Source organism: Spermophilus citellus (genome assembly GCF_964194105.1).
Source record: "Spermophilus citellus genome assembly, chromosome: 10".
Classification (NCBI taxonomy): domain Eukaryota; kingdom Metazoa; phylum Chordata; class Mammalia; order Rodentia; family Sciuridae; genus Spermophilus; species Spermophilus citellus.
The window spans coordinates 34,252,685-34,273,521 of NC_138197.1; the positions used below are offsets into that span (position 1 = coordinate 34,252,685).

General features: G+C 37.0%; 1 protein-coding gene and 1 pseudogene across 2 annotated transcripts; one reads left to right on the plus strand and one right to left on the minus strand.

Annotated features, from left to right (window-relative positions):
• Positions 1 to 860: 860 nt before the first annotated feature.
• APOBEC1 (apolipoprotein B mRNA editing enzyme catalytic subunit 1) lies at positions 861 to 9,145 on the plus strand (the record flags this gene model as incomplete). The annotated part of the gene is made up of 5 exons (XM_081309367.1): positions 861 to 876; positions 3,541 to 3,568; positions 5,521 to 5,918; positions 6,921 to 7,039; positions 8,996 to 9,145. The coding sequence occupies 5 exons, from the start codon at positions 861 to 863 to the stop codon at positions 9,143 to 9,145; spliced, it is 711 nt and encodes a 236-aa protein (XP_081165493.1).
• LOC308659023 (transcription initiation factor TFIID subunit 13-like) lies at positions 8,247 to 8,651 on the minus strand (annotated as a pseudogene). The gene has a single exon. The product of its transcript is annotated as a transcription initiation factor TFIID subunit 13-like (transcript).
• Positions 9,146 to 20,837: the final 11,692 nt, after the last annotated feature.

Here is a 20,837-nt window from a genome sequence, read left to right on the forward strand (position 1 = left end):
CTCACCACCCTCCACACTAAATCTTTTGTTTAAGGTATAGTTTTAAGATTCATGTCTCCTTGAGATTCAAGGTTCTGAGGCTCAGTAAGAGGGAGACTTAATTCTTGAGACCTCAGTTCTGGGAGTGAATGCTGAGATCCAGAAATGTAGTCATTTGAACTTGACCCAGATGCAGGCAACAGAACACAGCAGAAATAAGGAAGCATACTATATATATATATATATTTTTTTTTTTTCCAAGAGGAATAACAAAGCAGGAATGAATTAGCTTTAAGGTGGGGGCCAGAGTGCCACAGAACTAGCTACACACTGATTATCTGACTCAGAGGCCAAGGTCCTTCTGATTTTGCATCTTACTGTACCCTTTCCTTTCCAACAGGGATTTGGGGCAAAGGGCAAAATGAGAGGAAGTAATACATAATGTTCTCACCAGATAATACTGAAAATTTTCAGGTTATAAAAAACAGTTTAATTCTCTCACCTTTCTATTTTCTCTCTTCACTGCATTAAAGAATGATGTGTCAATCTTACTTTAATTCAAAGGAAAGAGAATACTTTCTAAATGCAGATGTCATCAGAAAGGAACTTTAAAATTTAGTGCTCCCAATGATCTACTCTAATTAACGTTATTTGCAACATAGGCTTTCTTATCAACGAAGGTGTAAATCCCCATACTAACTTCCCTCTGCTGCCAGGTTGTCTAGTCTAGATGCCCAATGACTCCCTGAAACTCAGAAATGAGTCATTCTCTAAGTCTGTGGCAGTGGGCACACCTGAAGAGACAAAGTTCAGGTATATTACTGGCAGAAGCAGTGAGCACAAGACAAGCTCTAGAGGAAGGAGTCCAGAGACAGAGCAGCATGACTTCTGAGAAAGGTAAAATGGATTCAGGGATCTGGCAAAGACCATATTCTTTTATTTCTTTTTGAGTCAGAGTCTCACTATGTTGCCCAGACTGTCCAGGACTCCTGGGTTCAAGTGATTCTCCTGCCTCAGCTTCCCAAGCAGCTGGGATTGTAGATATACACCCCTTTTCCCAGCCTGGGTCTATCTTCTTTTTTTTTTTTTTTTTTTAAGAGAGAGAGACACACACACACACACACACACACACAGAGAGAGAGAGAGAGAGAGAGAGAGAGAGAGAGAGAGAAAGAGAGAGAATTTTTTTAATATTTATTTTTTAGTTTTCGGTGGACACAACATCTTTGTTTGTATGTGGTGCTGAGAATCGAACCCAGGCCGCACGCATGCCAGGCGAGCGCGCTACCACTTGAGCCACATCCTCAGCCCTGGGTCTATCTTCTTGAGCAGTGTAAAATTATATGTCTATGTGACCTGCTTGTGCATGTGTCTTTGAGCATTTTTCAACTTTCCTGTTATTGATTAATATAGTAATATTACCCTTAAACAAGATATATTACTATTATAATGAATTATTTATGACTCCAAATGATTATGATTAAATGACACTAAGTGACATTTACTAAGTGCTGGTTTCATCATTAAAAAAAAAAAAAATAAGGGGCCTGGGTAGCTCAGTGATAGAGTGCTTGTCTAGAATGTGAAAGGCCCTTTTTGTAATCCCCAGTACCATATACACACACACACAAAATAAGTAAAATTATAACTTTTGAATTAATAGAACAGAAGCAATAGCACAAGGCCAATGTGCTAATTGACAAATGAATTGACAATGATTAATTGAAGTTAATGAGCAGTTACTTGAGTTAGAAAAATTCATAAGGAAAGACACCTCAGATGTATAAAAAGGTGATGTCAGATGAAGTGGATTGGAGCTGGATATTAATAGGGTAGAATTTGGACTGCAAGAAAGAGGAGTTCCTTGTTGTTTGAATCCTATTGAAAAAAAAAATGATTTTAAGAGACTTTGCAAAGATCTGTGTTTAGAATATAATGAAGAAACTGGTTAGGCTAGAAGAGAATTGATGGAAATAATCTGCAGTAAGACTAGAAAGCATATTGAGGTGTTATTATAATTTGAATGCCAGGTTTAAAAAAATGGAGGTTTATCTTTTTGTTAAAAAAATTTTTCAGAGAATTTCTGAATTTCATAGAAATATGACTAAAATAGTGCTTTAGAAACATTTACTTAGTACCTGGTGGAATTCAGGTTGGAAGCAGAAAAGACTGGAGTAAGGAGATCAATTAGAAGACTAAGCAATAGTGTAAGTGTGGTAGGGCAGGGAGTCTGAGACATCAGTTTGGAGTTTAAGTAACAATGTATTTATTTATTTATTTATTTTTAGTTGTTGATGGACCTTTACTTAATTTATTTATTTATATATGGTGCTGAGAATTAAACCTAGTACCTCTCACAGAGAGGCAAGCGCTCTACCACTGAGTACAACCCCAGCCTAAGTAACAATGTATTTTTTTCTGCCTCTATTAAAATTATATTTTAAGTAACATATGGAGGCCACAGAGTAGGGGGAAACCAAACACCTTATTTATTTTATTTATTTTTTATTTTTTTAAAGTGAGAGAGAGAGAGAGAGAGAGAGAGAGAATATTTAATATTTATTTTTTAGTTTTTGGTGGATACAATATCTTTGTTTTGTATGTGGTGCTGAGGATCGAACCCAGGCGAGCGCGCTACCGCTTGAGCCACATCCCCAGCCCCCAAACACCTTATTTAACTGAAATGTTTGCTCCTGGGCATTTGGCATGCCTATAATCTAAGCAATAAGAAAATCTGAGGCAGGAAGATCACAAGCTTGAGGCCACCCAAGCAATTTAGTGAGACCCTGTCTCAAAATAAAAAATTAAAAGATCCGAGGATATGGTTCAGTGGTAGAGCACTCCTGGTTTCAGTCTCCAGAACCACACATACAAAATAGTAATAAAAATAATAATAATTTTTTAAAAATCTGGATACCTTGTCTTGACTTTCCTATATGTATATTTAAATATTCTGGTAGGAAAATATATCTGGGTAGTTTTAATTTGCATTTCCCTGCCAGATATCTTTGTTCCTGTATATGTGTGTGTGTACGTGTGTGTGTGTGTGTGTGTGTGTGTGTGTCTTACTGGAGATTGAAAACCTAGGGTGCTCTACCACTGTGCTATAGCCCCACCCCTTTTTATTTTGAGACAGGATCTCATAAATTACCCAGACTGGCCTTTAATTTGTGATTTTCCTGCTTCAGCTCCTGAGTATCTGGGATTACAGGTGTATGCCACTGAGTTGGGCTCCGTATTTTCTTTTGTTTCTTTTCCTTTGTTGCTGGGAATCCAACCCAAGGCCTCTCAAATGTTATGCAAGTGCTCTACACTGAGCTACAATCCCAAACTGGATTATCTGGTTTGAATTGGGCATCTGACAAGTAGATTTCAGCAGAGCCCTTAAAAATCTTGCTTTTCTTTGGTGTAATGAACTAGTTCAGTGCAATGAATCCACAAAAGAATCTTCTAAATTCATTTACAGGTATCATTTGCAGGTTTAGAAGAACAGAGCACTTTTTCTTAATAGCCCAATTTGTATTTGGATGTTAATTGATATAATCATCTCTTGATCAACAGGTCCTTCAACTGGTGATGCTACTCTGAGGTAAGAATAATATTGCACTCACAGTGAATTCAATTTAATCAAGAATAAATGACAATTCAATATTTGCAGAACTACAGATTTTTTATTGTTCCTTTCTTCTTTTAAAAATTTTATTGGCGCATTATTATTATACACAGTAGTGGGACACCTTATGCCATATTTGTACATACACATAATATAATTTGATCAGTCTCATTCCCTAGTACCTTCCCTTTCCCTCCCCAACTCCCTCCTCCTGATCTATTTGTTTTTTTCTACTGAACTCCCTTCTATTATCACTATTATTATTTCAATTAGTGCATTATTATTATATATACAAATAGAATTCATTGTGATACATTCATACATAGACATAGCAAATTTGGTAGATTTCTTTCCATAGTACTTTCCCATGCCCTCCTCTCCTCCCTGTCTTTCAATTCCCTTCTTCTACTCCATTGGCCTCCCTTCTATTTTTGTGAGATCCCTCTTTTTTTTTTTCAAATCCACCTGCCCCTTTCTCCCATATGAGAGAAAACATTTGATCCTTTCTGAGTCTGGCTTATTTCACTTAATATGATGTTCTCCAGTTCCATTCATTTATCAGCAAATGACATCATTTTATTCTTTACATCATAGGTAACATTCTTCTTTTACCATGTTCCAATTCTTCCTTTCTTTGTGACTTTTCCAACTTAATTTTCTTTGAGTATTGCTTTTTCTTTTTATATCTTTGTTCCTATGTCCTTTGGTTTCATTCAAATAAATTACTTTCCAGCTTGCTTCTCTGTTGTCTTACTATTCAACTTTTCTCATTAAATCGTATGTTTTTATAGCCCTCAGTGCAATGTTGGGGGAACTGTTTGTTACTTTGATTTCATCTTTCTATTTGATCATTTTCCAGACTTCTACAGGGAATCATCAAGGATATATCATCTCACGATGGTTGAAAGGGAAGGGCTGATCTATGAAATAACTCAATATGGCATTTCAGGGATGAGTGGGAACAATGAGGATGTAATAAGCCTGTAACTTAATCGTTGCATAGAGGAGCCCTCAGCACAATCCTGAATTTTTCCTGAGTAACAGCTTTCAGACATGGAGAGTGTTAAAATCTAAAGATCATTGAGAGCATTTTTTGTTTCTTTCTTACAATGAATTGGCATACAGAATTCTAAAGTGGAAGACTCTTGAGGCTAAACTGCTCTTTTTCTCAGACTTCACTGCAGAATTTGTTGGCAAGAAGATTCTTCCAGACTTCAACACTTGCCAAAATCTGGTTAGAGTCCACAGAGAAACAGTGAAGATAAGTACTGAGACAGGACCCCTTTAAGTGTGAAATAGAAAGATTAGCATATAAACTGGACCTAGTGGAGCACACCTATAAGCCCAGCTACTCAAAAGGCTGAGGCAGGAGAATAAAAAAAGAAAGGAAAAAAAAAAAAAAGGAAAAATAGAGATTACTATATAGTAAAAAAATCTTCAAAAGAAAAACCAGAATACACTTATGCCTAAATTCAAGACTAAAACAATGGTATTGAAAGGCAGTAGAATGAATCAGATATATCTTTTCTATGTTCATTATGAATGCACCACCCATGAGATTCCACATTATGTACAACCACAGAATGGGATCCTAATTAGAATAAATTATACTCTGTGTATGTATAATATGTCAAAATTCACTTTGCTTTCATGTATATCTAAACAAAATAAAATAAAATAAAACAATAGTATTAGAGAGTAGTCATCGAATACTATGACTAGGAATAAAAGAAATCCTTTTACTATGTTTGTGAGAGAAACTCTGATAATGCAAATGAACTTCTACAGATAACTCTGAAACCTGGAATAGAAAACTTTCAGAGATGTCATGGTTCAGATCTGCTTAATAGAAGAGGGAAGCATGAAATGATTTCTAGGATTTCATTGAACCTAGAAAAAGCAATCTAGGGCCACTTTTTATATTTCAGGAGGAGAATTGAACCCTGGGAATTTGAAGTCTTCTTTGACCCTGGAGAACTTCGCAAAGAGACCTGTCTGTTCTATGAAATCCAGTGGGGCACGAGCCAAAAGATCTGGAGAAACTCCAGCAAAAACACCACCAGTCATGTTGAAATGAATTTTATAGAAAAATTTACTGCAGAAAGACATTTTTGCCCATCCATCAGCTGTTCCATCACCTGGTTCTTGTCCTGGAGTCCTTGTTGGGAATGTTCCAAGGCTATCAGAGAATTTTTGAGTCAACATCCTAATATGACTCTGGTTATTTATACAGCACGGCTTTTTCAGCACATGGACCAGCAAAACCGGCAAGGACTCAGGGACCTCATTAACAGTGGTGTAACTGTCCAGATTATGACAGTCTCAGGTAACAACAGTAAACAGAATCATAAGTGTTTATAAGAGACTGTGGTGATAGATCTGTTTGTAGGCCAAGTTGATCATTCGAGGCTGCAAGTCTCAGGAGTGAGAGTCCAAAATAATGTGAGAAAGAACCAGGTCTAACTGTGAGTACTTTTTCTACTCTTGCCACCACCATTTTGGTGGTAATAGAGATCGAACCCAGGGGTGCTTTACTACACATCCCTAGCCGTTTTTATTTTTTATTTTGAGATAGGGTCTCACTAAATTGCTGAGGATCTCACTAAAATTGCTAAGACTGGCCTCAAATTTGCAATCCTCCTGCCTCTCTGCTCCTGAGTTGCTGGGATTATAGGTAGGCCCCATCACACCCTTCAATGAATTGTTCTTTTTAGTAAAGTCCATCACCAGCAACAATTAGACCAGAGCCTTTACAGATAGTGTGCTGTATTTCTCCACTTCTTCTTCTTCTTCTTTTTTTTTTTTTTTTTTTTTTTGGTGCTGTGGACTGAACCCAGGGCCTCATACATGCTAAGCATGTGCTTTTCCACTGAGCTATACCACAGCTATAGTATACTTTTTTTTTTTTTTTTTTTTTGGACCAGGGATTGAACCCAGGGGTGTTTAGTCACTGAGTCACATCTCCAAACCTTTTTTTTTTTTTTTAAATATTTTTTAGTTGTTCATAGATCTTATTTTTTTATTTATATGTGGTATTGAGAATTGAACCCAGTGCCTCACACATGCCAGGCAAGTGTGCTACAGCCCCCACGTTTGTTTTTAATTTTGAGACAGGGTTTCATTAAGTTGCTCAGGATCTCACTAAATTGCTGAGGTTAGTCTCTAACATGTGATCTTCCTGCTTCAGCCTCCCGAGTCACTAGGATTACAGGCATGTGCCACCAACACCTGGTTATAATATATGTTTTTTCTTTTTTTTAAGTTGAAGCTCTCTTTAAGTAATTTGTCATTGTGTTTGTCAAATGAACCATGATTTGTGTCTCCTTAGAGTATTGTTACTGCTGGAGGAATTTTGTCAACTACTCACCTAAGGAAGAAACTCACTGGCCAAAATACCAACCTCTCTTCATGATGCTCTATGCACTGGAACTCCACTGCATCATTCTAGTGAGTTGCTTTAACCCATTACTTTCCATCATCCAAAGATTCTGATACCAAAAGAAGCATCTTTTGTCCAACTTCTTTCCTGAGAATTTTGACACAAACTCTTCTCACCATCATTTTGCCATTTATACTGAGATTTAGTTATTTTTTTTTCTGTTTAATTTTTTATACTTTATTCCTTGTATCAATAGGTTAAGAAAGTAAAATTTTCCCAGGTACTGATTTATAGATACTATTTATAAGTAGAATCAAAAAGTTCAGTTTCACAAACAGTAACATTCAGTGATCTCTTTAAGTGCAATTTTAATCCTTATTTTAAGCTAAGGGCAGTAATTTAATACGGTAAGCTAAATTCACACAAAACCTATATACTCTGAACTACAAAAGTGGTTTTTGTAGCTACATACGGTTTTAGTCAACTACACATTTCCACAAGTACTTACAAATATGTTAAAAAAAACACTACCCCAAATGTTTATCCTATCATCAGCTCATTAAACATTGCCATTCCTGCTTCTGAAAGTAGATGATTGGGAAAATGAGTTCTAAAACTTAAAAAGTAACCTAAGTCCCAAAAGGTTTTAAATCAAAAAGTCTTTCAACATGGAAACATCAACATGAAACTTTAAGTTTCAAAAAAAATAAAAATAAAAAAATCACTCTTTAGAAAATATTAAAACATATTATCATTTAAGACACATAAATATTGAAAACTTATAGTTTCAAATATCATGTCCTTAAAAGAAAAACCAGTTTACTATTTTTAATAACATCTCAGACCACTGTTGTCTAAAAACTTCAGAATATGTAAGGCATATGTCTCAGCTGTCATAGTCAAAATGACACTTAGATTTCACATATTGAACAGCTATAGTATAGCTTATAATGGCACAAATATACCTAACACATAAATACTACTTCATCCTTTAGATAGTTAAAAGTCAGAAGGAACTGCATAATTTGTAAGGTACTTTAACTTACATGTAGTCATTAAAACTCAGTAAGTAATTCAAGTATAGTCATGTAAAGGCAGGCAATTAAAGGCTCAAGGATCATTCTAAAATCAAAGACATAAAAATAAAGGCTGAAAACTTTGTTTCTCCATCTTTCATTTACATGCCTAGATATTAGGACATTATTGAACAAAATACACAATTATTGTATATGATTTCCATAGAAGATAATGAAATTTCATGAAGTACAAAAATTATCAAGATCCGTAGTTTGCTTCATCAAATGCTTTTCTAGTTCGTTTCAATTCTTCATTCATGGTAAGCAAGTCTTTAACCTTAGCAAACTTCCTTGTGTCCTTTCGAATCAAGAAGACTATATCTTCAACTTGTACTCGACCTTGTCTTCCAATTGACATTGCCTTGTGAGTCATTTTAGTGGTGAGCCCTATGACAAGGTCTTCAAGAATATCTACTGACTCAGTGTAAGGATCTGGTCATCCCCAAACCCATACATCATACATCATAATTCTTTAGAAAAAAAGTCTCTTTCTTTTACCCTGTCCACCTTCTGCACCTCCTCCAATTTCTTCATTTTCTTCCTCAAAGTTTGGGTCTTCTTCCTAATCTGCCATCCCACTAGCCCACCAGCCCAGGCCGAGATTTAGTTATTTAACTAGTTGACTCATCTTTAGAAAATATGAGACTAAGATAATCCTTTTGTGAGAAATAAGGAGGGAGAAGGGAATAGCCGAAGATGCATGTGCGCTCCACGTTAATTCATCATTGTTATTGTTGTCATTCCCTCACATGCTGGCTCCACAGGGTTTTAGATTGTTTTCTTTCCCATAGGGTATATGTCATTCTATTGAAGAAATGTGGGAAACTCATTTGGATTCTTGAAAGTAGCTCAATGATCTTCCAATTGACTTTTTAAAATATACATGGTAATAATAGTATTAATTAAAATGTTTATCATAAGGATAAAATATAATCCTTTTTATTCTAGAGTCTTCCACCTTGCTTAAAGATTTCCAGAAGATATCAAAAGCAGCTTACATTTTTCAGCCTTATTCTTCAAAATTGCCATTACCAGACGATTCCACCCCATATCCTTTTATCTTCAGGGCTGATACAGCCTTCTGTGACTTGGAGATGAATAGAATTATTCCTATATGTACTGTTTTAAGAACAAGCAATGGTGACCCACCAAGAAATGCCATTAAGAATCTAGAAAAAAAACTTAAAACATCTCATACTATGTAATTCTAAGACAGGTTGTTTTTTCAATTAAGTTTATTTTAATTAAAATGACTTATGAATAAAACTTTAAAGATGTAGTTGATATTAAGATTATTAAAGTTTATAGTTTAAACTAAAAAAAAGAATCTAGAAAAAATATAAATAAAAAAATTAAAAAAGAGAAAAAAAAAGAATCTAGAAATTGGGGCTGGGTATGAATCTTAGTGGCAGAGCACTTGCTTGGCACATACAAGGCTCTGGGTTTGATGTGCAGCACTGGAAAAAAGAAAATAGAAAAGAATCCAGAGATGTTCAGAAGCCGCATTATCATGTATTGTGCAACTTCCTGCTATATTCCCAATTACCCTACAACTTCATGTCTTTTGTTTTAAACTTTGTATCTTAAAGCAATAAATATTTACTGTCACAGTTTCTGAGTCAGGAATTCAAGAGTGTGTGTTGTTGGCCTAGAGGTCTCCCAAGAAGTTGCAGTCAAGGTGTGAGCCAGGACTGGAGTCATTTGCGGGTCTCACTGAAGTTAGAGAAGATGCTTCCCAGATGGCACACTTATGTTGCTGACACATTGGTGCTGGTAGTAGGTGAAAGATCTCAGCTTCTTGCCATGTAGTTCTCTCCATAGAGCTGCTTGGATGTCCTTGTGATATGGCAGCTGGTTTCCTACAGAACAAGTGGTCTAAGAAAAAGCATCTGAGCTATCCATGCCTTTAATAACTCAGTGTTGGAATTACACCCTATTTTTTTTTTTAATTGGTCACACTGGCCAGCAATGATTCAGTGCTGGAGAGAATTTGAACCTCAGGAAGTGAAACTCATTAGAAGATATCTTGGGTTTTCCCTATAGGAGACATTTTCTGTACTTTGAGAACAAATAATTACATGGATCCAACTTCTAACTCATAGCTAAGGGGAAACAAAGGACAAAGAAGCATATTTTTTTTTCTTTCTGCATCAGAACATCTGAATCTGAACACAATTTAACAAATGATTTTTATCAGAATGTATAGAATGATTTACAGTTTTAATAACAACCTCAAAATTTGAGTAGCTTAACAACAACAACAAAAAGACTTATTTCTTATTTTCATTGCGGTCTAGTGTGAGTTGGATAGAAATGTGGGGCCTTGGAGTTCACTTATTGAATTCTGTACTTTTAGCCAAAAGGGAATAGGCTGGGGAACATTAAAATAGTGTAAAAAAAGTATGTTTAGGATCAAGAACTGACAAACATCATTTCTGGCCCCATTCCTCTGACCAAAAATCTGTCATGAAGCTCCACCTAACTATAAAGGAGGCTGAGAAACAAAGCCGTGCTGCTGCCTAGAAAGAAAGAAAAAAGCGATTCAGAGAACAGAGTGCCTGCCATGTTGAGGAAACTAGGAAGCTGCTGAGACCTGAGACATTGTGCAACTTGGCCAGGCCCAGAAAGGAAATACCCTGACAGAAACGGGACTAAAACTCAGTGTGCTTTGATTCCTCTGAGGCATTCAAGATATGCAGGAACCAGCATATCATGGACTTGATAATGGAGTCAGATAAGCTCAGTCATTCGCCTGACGAGCCTTTTCTGGGTTGGTCTGGCAATAAGGCAGTCTCTTTTTAAAAAGGGCTGGGAATATGAAACTGTCCATATGAAGGCTGTTTTTTTTTTTTTTTTAACTTCTGTGAAAGATACACTTTGCCAATTGCTCTTACAAAAAAAAAATTGTTTTAGGAAAAATTTCCAAAGACAGAAAAAAACTTAATAAAGACAGGATACAGTTTCTCACAAGAACTGGTATATCTCCTTTATTATGTAAGACAAAAACAATGTAAACCATTATTTTTCAATTTTTATTTATTTATCTTTTAGTAGTGTTGAGGATTAAATCCACGGCCTTGTGCATGCTAAATAAGAGTTCTACTACTGAGCTACATCCCCAGCCTCAAGCCATTTTTTTTTTTTTTTTTGGCAGTGTTGGGGATTAAACCCAAGGTATTGTACATGCAAGGCAAGTATTCTACCAACTGAGCTACATCGCCAGCCCTCAAACCATTATTTTTAAAAAATAATTCGTTTGGTTTTGAGGAAGCCAAGAGCTAAGTTTGTTTTTGCTTCTGGTGCTGAGGACTGAACCTAGGGCCTTGAACAAGCATTCCACCATTGAGCTATACCCCCAGCCTGAGGGAGGCCAGACTGGGGATGTAGCTCAGAGAGCTTGCCTAGCAAGTGTGAGACCCTGGGTTCAATTCCCCACATGGCACATGTGTAAACACACACAAAATGTGAATGATAAGCAATATAGGAACTATGGGAGAAATAAAGTTATGAAACAATATTAGAAGGATCTAAAAGTTGAAATAGATAATATATCAAATAATTCTATACTGGTGGTTATAACATTTCTAGAAGGATAATCTGGGTTGACCCTTAACTAATCTCTGAAGAAGATACAAATGTTCTCAATCTTTTTAACTTTCCTCCTGCTGAAACATACCCATTCTTTATCTCTGGTGCTTTTAAATGAAAGTTTTTTCATACCTACTACTTTTTTTTGGTACTAGGGATTTAACCCAGGGGCACTTTACCACTGAGCCACATCCATTGCCCTTTTTATTTTTTATTTTGAGACAAGGACTCACTAAGTTGTTAAGACTGGACTCAAATTTATGATCATTTTGTTTCAGCCTCCCAAATTGCTGGGATTACAGGCATTCACCACCACAATGTCTCTACTATTCTCCCGGCCTCCAACCCTCCCTTTTCTAGGGATTGAACCCAGGGGTGCTCTATAAGGCTACAGTCCCAGACTTTTAATTTTTTTTTTTTTATTTTGAGACAGGGTCTCGCTAAGTTGCTGAGGCTGGTGTCAAACTTGAGACCCTCCTGCCTCAACCTCCAAAATCACTGGGATTACAGACATGTGCCATCATGCCTGGCCTCACATCCACTACTCTTACCAATGTGACTCCCCTCACCCAGTATTCCATCTCACAGCTCAGATTTATACTAAGTCCAGTAGATTTGCTATTTTGGCCTTATATTCTCAGCACATTAGTAACTACTATAGACTGCCTACGTACAGCAATCACTTAATAAATGATGAAAAATTGAATTATTTAAGCTTGACATGGTGGCACACACCTGTAATCCAAACTACTTGGGAGGCTGTGCCAGGAAGATCACAAATTTGAGGCTAGCCTTGGCAACTTAGTGAGATCCTGTATCAAGTTTAAAAAAAATTTTTTTAGAGGAATAGAGACATAGATCAGTGGTAGAATTCTTGCCTAATATGTGAGAGGCCCTGAGTTCAATTTTCAACACTGCAAATGAAAAAGAATTATTTAGAACTATTCAAACAACAATAGATAGTTCCTGCTACTTGGGAGGCTATAGTGGGAAAATCTCTTGTGTCTAGGCGTTCAAAGCCAACCCAGGCAATGCAACAAGAAAGTGGAGAGAGAGAGAGAGAGAGAGAGAGAGAGAGAGAGAGAGAGAGAGAGAAGAAAACTGAAAGAATACAAGAGGTACTGTCTTAAACACTAACCAGTGGGATAGGAGATTACCTGTCAAGATGGCTCAATCATGTCAAGTTGAATCCAAACATAAACTTCTCAATTTATAAAAAGTTGGTATTCTTTCCAGTTACGGGGGAGGCAGACGCAGGAGAATTGTAAGTTCTAGTCCAGCCTTGGCAATTTAGCAAGACCCTGTCTCAAAATTTTAAAAAGACAAAAAAAGGTTGGGGATCTAGCTAAGTGGCAAAGTACTCAGCACCAACAGAAAAAAAACAAAAAACAGAACAAAACAAAAATGTTGATATTCTTGCCTGGTGCCGTGGCACATGCCTGTAATCTCAGCAACTCAGGAGGGTAAGGCAGAAGAACCAAAAGTTTGAGTCCAGCCTTGGCAACTTAGTGAGACTGTTTCAGAATAAAGTGAGAAGGGGTTGGGATGTAGCTCAGTGTTAGAGTGCTTGCCTAGCATGAGTGAGGTCCTGGGCTTGATCCCTAATACCACAGTAAATAAATAGAATAATAAAATATTGGGGCTGGGGATGTGGCTCAAGCGGTAGTGCGCTCTCCTGGCATGCGTGCGGCCCGGGTTCGATTCTCAGCACCACATACAAACAAAGATGTTGTGTCCGCCGATAACTAAAAAATAAATATTAAAAAAAAATTAAAAGTTGATATTCTTCATTTTGTAAAATGACTTCATTGCACAGTTACTGAAACAACAAACTGGATGCCTAGTACTCTCCCTCTAATCATATCTTGACTTCCTTTCATTGTAGAACAAGCAACAAATTACATCAGGCTAAGGCAATGGATATAGAGAAAAATGAATGGAATCAAGAGAGTTATTAGGATATAAAACTCAGGGGGTGATATACTGAACATGGGAGTACAGGAGAAGGAGGCATCCAAGATGACTCTGACATTTTATAATTGCAGTGTTAGTTCAACTGGTCATTCACTGATGTAAGCCACAGGTAAATATTGGTGAATATTTGATATGTTCATCAAGTACTCATATCGATATTTAAAAATACTTTAAAGGCCTATAATGTCTAAACTGTGTTCTATGCCTGGGCATGGTGGCACACTCCTATCATCCCAGGAACTCAGGAAGATCAGGCAAGGAGGATAGAATCACAAGTTCCAGGACAGCTTCAGCAACTTAGTGAGGCCCTAAGCAATTTAGCAAACTTAAAATTAAAAATTAAAAAGTTTGGGGATGTAGCTCAGTGATAAAGCACCCATTGGTTCAATCCTTAATACTGCACCCCACCCCCTGAAAAAAATGTGTTATCTGGCTCCCTGAATGATTTATGGTGGGTGGCTAAGAATGTAGCTCAGCAGTATAGCTCTCACTTAGCATTTCTGAGACCCCGAGTTTAGTCCCCAGTAACACAAAAAGGAAAAGAAAAGGGGGGAAAAAACCCTTTAAGAGATTCTCTGCTTGGGCTGGGGATGTGGCTCAAGCGGTAGCGCGCTCGCCTGGCATGCGTGCGGCCCGGGTTCGATCCTCAGCACCACATACAAACAAAGATGTTGTGTCCGCTGAGAACTAAAAAATAAATATTAAAAATTCTCTCTCTCTCTCTCTCTCTCTCTCTCTCTCTCTCTCTCTCTCCTTTAAAAAAAAAAAAAAGAGATTCTCTGCAGATTTTTTTTTTTAATTACTGCCAATCAAACTCAGTACCCCACACATGCTAAGTTCACAATCAACCCTAAGCCACCACCACGGCAAGCACAGGGGAATTATTTCTGTGTATTCCTACTTTGGTTCAAATTCATGAACCAAAATTAGAAATCAGGCTAAACTGAACAAGGCTGAACCAGGAAATAATACTGATTATCCATGTTTTATGGGAATCCATGATTTACGGGAAACAGATCAACAATTTTATGACTGAAATATAGTTTGCTTATTTCTTTTTTTCCTTTTTTTGTGAAGCTGGGGATTGAACCTAGGGTTTCATGCATACTAGGCAAGAATCTACCGCTGGGCTACACCCCAGCTCCAAGTTTGTTTCTTTGATAGATCAACATTCTCATTCTAATCATGCACCCTGTAGTTGTGATTTGGCATCAACTGGACTAGGGAAGCTTTGAGGTCATTCCAGTACCCAGAGGAAAAAGCCAAGTTCCACTGAATACAGTAGAATACACAGTCACCTTAGATAATGGGGAAACTAGGATTACCACTGCTCTGCAGTAAGAGATGTAAGTAATATTGTTTTTTTCTCTCTCTCCTTCCCAGAGTTAGGGATCAAACCCAGGTCTTGTGTATGCTAGGCAAGTGTAAGTATTCTACCACTGACCTATACCTCCTGCCCAAACTATGTAATTTCTTTTTCTTTTTTAAAAATTTTGCCAGGGATTGAACCCAGAGGCGCTTTACCACTGAGCCATATCTTCCGCCCTTGTTTTATTTTTTATTTTGTGACAGGGTCTCACTAAGTTGCTTAGGACTTCTGTAAATTGCTGAGGCTGGCCTTGAATTTGCGGTCCTTTTGTTGTTTCAGGCTTCTGAGCTGCTGGGATTACAGGTGTTGCACAATCACACCTGGTCAAAATATGCAATTTCTTACCTACTGTGATAATAAAAATCTACTCCAAAGTGACTCAATTTACCTCTTATAGCTTCTTTGATATCTTCTAGATCCTCTGCTTTATTTGCTTCGATTTAATTTCACAGAATTTAATTTTTAAGCTTTAAAAAATTAAATGTACTTTTCTAACCGATAAGTAAAACCATAAACAGTATATAACAGTGGGGTACATAAAATATAGAATCAGAAAATGTGAGTTAGACAAAATGTGAATATACAATTCCAGCCCATTGCGTACTACTTGACAAAAAAAGACCTCCCGAAATGTGTTTGAGTTGGGCATGGTGGCTCATACCTGTAATCCCAGCTACATGTTAGGGAAGTGCTCTACAACTGAGCACAAATGATTTAACCAAGGTCACATAGCTGCTGCTAAATTTTAAATCATTCTGCCTCCCAGTTTAAGTTCCTTGTCACACCACTATACTGCCTCACCAAAGAGGAAGTAATTTTTTTTGCGACAAAAAGAGCATTTCTTGCAACTTTCTTTATATATCAGATCAGTTTTCCTCCTGATTTACAATTCAAAAATATCTGTGAGAGGGAACAAGATGTGGACTCCTGTTCTGCCAGTTAATGTAAAACAATATGACTTGTTATTACACCTGGAGTCAATATTCTAATCATAGCTTATTTTCTGATCTAGTTTGTTTGTTTGTTTTGCAGTACTACACCCCTAATCCCCAGCCCTATTTATTTATTTATTCACTTGGTACTGAGGATTGAACCCATAGGTGTTTTAACACTGAACCACATCCCCAGCTCCTTTTTTAGAATTTTGAGACAGGGTCTCTCTGAGTTGCTTAAGGCCTCACTAAGTTGCTGAGGCTGGCAATCTTCCTGCATCAGCCTCCCAAGTTACTGGGATTACAATGCGCCATCACACAGGGCCTGATCTAGTGTTTTTAAACATCTCATCTTCCAACATAAAAGATATTTCTGCCAGATGTGGTGGCACATGCCTATAATCCCAGTGACTCAGGAAGCTGAGGCAGGAGGATTACAAATCTGAGGCTAGCCTCACAAACTTAATGAGAGCCTTAGCAATTTAGCGAAACCCTGTCACAAAATTTAAAAAAAAAAGAGCGGGGGTCACTGGGGATGTTCCTCAGAGGTAAAACACCTCTCGGTTCAATCCCTTGTCCAAAATAAAAAAAATATATATATATGTATATATATATATATACATATATATATACACTTTAAATATAAAGTAAACTTGAAATTTCTGGGACATAATGATCTCTGTGAGTTTGGACAATCCTGTACCTTTACTTAATTACTAAAGAGTAAACAAATACAACAGGAGCTAGAGTCAGAGGAACCAATAAACTTACTGGAGTCACTTCTCAAATATCTACCTTCTTATCCCCAGAATTCAGGGCAAGTGAATATATAGGTGTGTGCATGTGAAGACTTGGTTGATAGAGTTTGATCTGCCCACAAAAAGTACATAATGTTTACACAATATAATTAGAAGGGTGCTATTCTTATGTCTAGTGTTGATGATAACCACCTTGCTTCAGTGATCTCTACATTTGCTGAGAACCAGTATCTTCTGAGACTGGCTAAAGCAGCTTCTTGAATTGAGGTTCATGAATTCTCAGAGGTATATATAATACAACCTTTCATACACTGGATCATCTGTAATAACAGTGTGTGTATGTGTATGTGGTGCTGGAGATGGAATCCAGGGCCTCCCACATGGTAGGCAAGCATCTACAACTGAGCTATATATTCAGCCCCTGGAATAACTGTTTATAACTGAGAATTACCAATGTCCAGAGAAGTCTGAATGAGTGCACCAGGTATTTTCCAAAAAAAAAAAAAAAAAAAAAAAAAAAAAAAATTGTACCTTGAATACATTACAATAATAGGACATTTAGACATCAGTCCTGGGACACAGGATGGAATTCTGAACTTCAGTTTTCACTGTTAGGTAGGTTACTGTCATATCTTTGTTGCAGTATATATGTTTGAAATCTCATCCTTGTGTGAGACAAACGTGAGAACATTTCATTAGGAATAAATAGTCACTGAAACCTTCTTAGTTAGGAAAGGTGGGAGTTTGTATCATAAATAAATGATCATCACAGGCTCCTTATAATTTTATTGTTTGTATTGTTGATTGATTTTGTGTTCTTAAGACTCACAGATCTTTGTTAAGTCTTTGCTAACTTCTGTAGTTCACTGATTTCAATGTCCTTTATCCCTCTTGGCATAATTTCTTACTCAGATCTCATGTATGACAAAGAGTACATGAAGCCCCTACAGGATTCAAATTGGGCGGAAAAAGAAACCAAACTTCATGGACCATGACAGCTTTAAAACCCTGGGGACAGATTTTGTTTGATTAATACTCAAAGGTGGTTATTTGTGCTGTGCAGATTTCATGGTCCAAAGATTAGAACAGCTTGCTATGTATGTATCAAGCTAGCCAGGCTTTGTGCCCATCTCCCCAGTGGCATGACTTCAGACAAATTCTCTCTCTCTATGGCTAACCTCTCCGGGTCCTGGCAATCACACCTTCCAGAGATGGTGTGCTGCTAGCCCCAGGACACTTCACTAGATATTTACATTTTGGCTCCCTTAAGCCCGGCTTCGCATTTGCAAATCATTCTTTTATTAAACTCCACTCAATTTCCCCCTTAAATTATGCCATCTTATCCTGCCAGGATTCTGTTTTTGTGAAATAAATATGGAATACATTCTTTCTCTTCCTGGATTTTGTAAGCATTGGCAGTATTTAGTGATTGTCTTGGTGGGTGAGAATATGGATGCATGTGTTAATAAGTTGTTATGGTTTACAGAGCCAGGGATAAAGCAGACTCCACCCCTCAACTTGGATACCATATGGGATGGAACTTAGTACGACTCTTGTATTTTCAACTGTGGAGGTCAAGTGTGGAGCCTGTCTTTGTTTCACATGCCCTTCCTGTTGCATCAAATATCCCCGACAGCCAAGGAGTCAGAGGAAGGCTAGTAGTTCCCCAGTACTTCCTACGTCTTTATTGGGGCTGGATATTGGTTTGTGAGCTCGAAGAGCCAGAAGGGGTGTATCTGAATAGAAAAGGTTGTTGGAGAAGATAATTCAAAAGGTTTATTACTTCTATCACCTTAAGTAGATTTCAAAAGAAATCTATTTAAGAGGCAGCTTCCCAATTTGAGTTGCAGTATCTAGGAGGGACGCACAGAAGCAAACCAGTCAATATTTCTAGCTTGGTTTGTCTCTTGGTGCTTGATGCTTTCATTTTATAATAGAACTTATGAAGTATTTTATAAAAGTTGGTGGAATGGTGCAGCACATATACTAAAATTGGAATGATATAGAGATTAGCATGACCTTTGCACAAGGACGATGTGCAAATTCATGAAGTATTCCATATTTTTAAATAAATAAATAAATGTTGATGGAAGGCCTAAAAATGTTCCTTGGCTTATAATAGTACAAAGAACAAGTTTCTAGGATAAATCTATAGCTTCTGCAGTATGTTATTTTCTTGGTAAAGAAGTAAATTATGGGGCTGGGGATGTGGCTCAAGCAGTAGCGCGCTTGCCTGGCATGCGTGCGGCCCGGGTTCAATCCTCAGCACCACATACAAGCAAAGATGTTGTGTCTGCTGAAAACTAAAATGTAAATAAAATATTTTAAAAAAAAGAAGTAAATTATGCTGTGGGATTACTGAAGGCAAGGTTGGCGCACCAACCATATTTTCTGGCAGATTAATTACAGATATATGTATATGTGTATATCTATGTACATATATATATATGTGTGTGTGTGTGTGTGTGTATGTGTATGTATACACATACATGTTTTTTAGTACTGGGGATTGAACTCAGGGATGTTTTGCACTGAGCTATATTTCTAGTTCTCCCCTCTTTTCTTTAAATTTCAAGATAGGGTCACTGAGTTACCAAGTCTGACTTCAAATTTGTACTCCTCTGTCTCAACCTCCTGAGTACCTGGGATTACAGGTGTGTACCACCATGCCTGTCTTAATTCCAGATACATTCTCCTAGAATCTGATTAAGTTGAAGACTTACACAGTGCTTTCTAGAATGATGATATAAAATGAGAACTATATGAGAAATTATAGTGGGGATAAAATAATATCAAACTTTAAAGTAATGAGTAAAATTACCTTATACTTTGCTGATTACCCCAAACCATGAATATGAAAATGTTTGTACAGTTTCCTAGTTGTGCCCTATATTGCATTTCCATGCAGAATCATAAACATCCTATGGATATTCTACTTCAAGGTAAGAATTTTTTCAATCTTTAATGAATTCTTGTATATCACTTTAAGGCAGCTCCCAATCCCCACATACAAGCATGGATTATTCACTATGAGATGAAAAAAAAAAAAAAAAAAAACAGTAACACCATACTGAAATGCAGATTCTAGGCTGCCATCTAGGCCTACTCATTAGCTAAAAAAAGCCTTGCCTTTGCCCTGTCTTAAAGTTCATGCATAAACAAAATTAAAAAATATTGCATATCATAAAAATTTTATCCATTAAGTAAATTTAAGAAACAGGAAATGTTAAGTATTAGAGTAAGAGTCTGCTCTATATCTTTGGGTTTTTTGTTTTGTTGTTGTTTTAGGGGATTGAACCCAGAGGCACTTAAACATTGAGCCACATCCCAAGCTCCCTCCCTTTTTTTGAAATATATATTTTATTTTGACACAGGGTCTTACTAAGTTGTTGAGACTGGCTTTGAACTCACGAGGCCTGCTTTGGCCTTCTAAATTGCTGGGATTATAGACATGCCACTCTGCCTGGCTGTCAGAGTTACTGGAAAGCAAGGTTTTAGTGGTTTAAAAAAAAAAAGAAAGAAAGATTGTTTTTTATTTTGCAGTACTAGGAATTGAATCCAGGGCCTCCAGAATATTAGGCAAGTGTTTAATCACTGAGCTACACCCAGCCCTTTTTAATTAATCTATGTATGTATGTATGTATGTACTTATTTATTTACGGCACTGGGGATTGAACCCAGGTGCACTCTATGTCCTCAATCCTTTTTATTTTGATACAGGATCTTGTTTTTGATACAGGATCTTGTTAAGTTGCCCAAAGGTCTTGAACTTCAGCCTCCTGAGTAGCTGGGATTGCGGGTGTGTACTATTTGCCTGACTTCTTAAAAATATTTTCATGATGTTGATCACAAAGCTATTCATATTGGTCAATAAATATTTAGATGAATGAATGAATAATTAATAGACTCAGTATTCATTTTTTATGAAGTCTCCTTAAAAACAATCATTGTCAGCATGATCATCTCAGAGTGAATCTCATTAAAATGCAACAAGATCTGGTGACCTGGGCACAGTGGTGTGCATCTAGAATCTCAGCAACTCCAGAGGCTGAGGGAGGAGCATCCCATGTTCAAGGTCAATCTCAGCAAATTGGTGAAACCCTAAGCAACTTAGTGAAACCCTATCTTAAATTTAAAAAAAAAAAAAGAAAATAAAAAGGGCTGGGGAT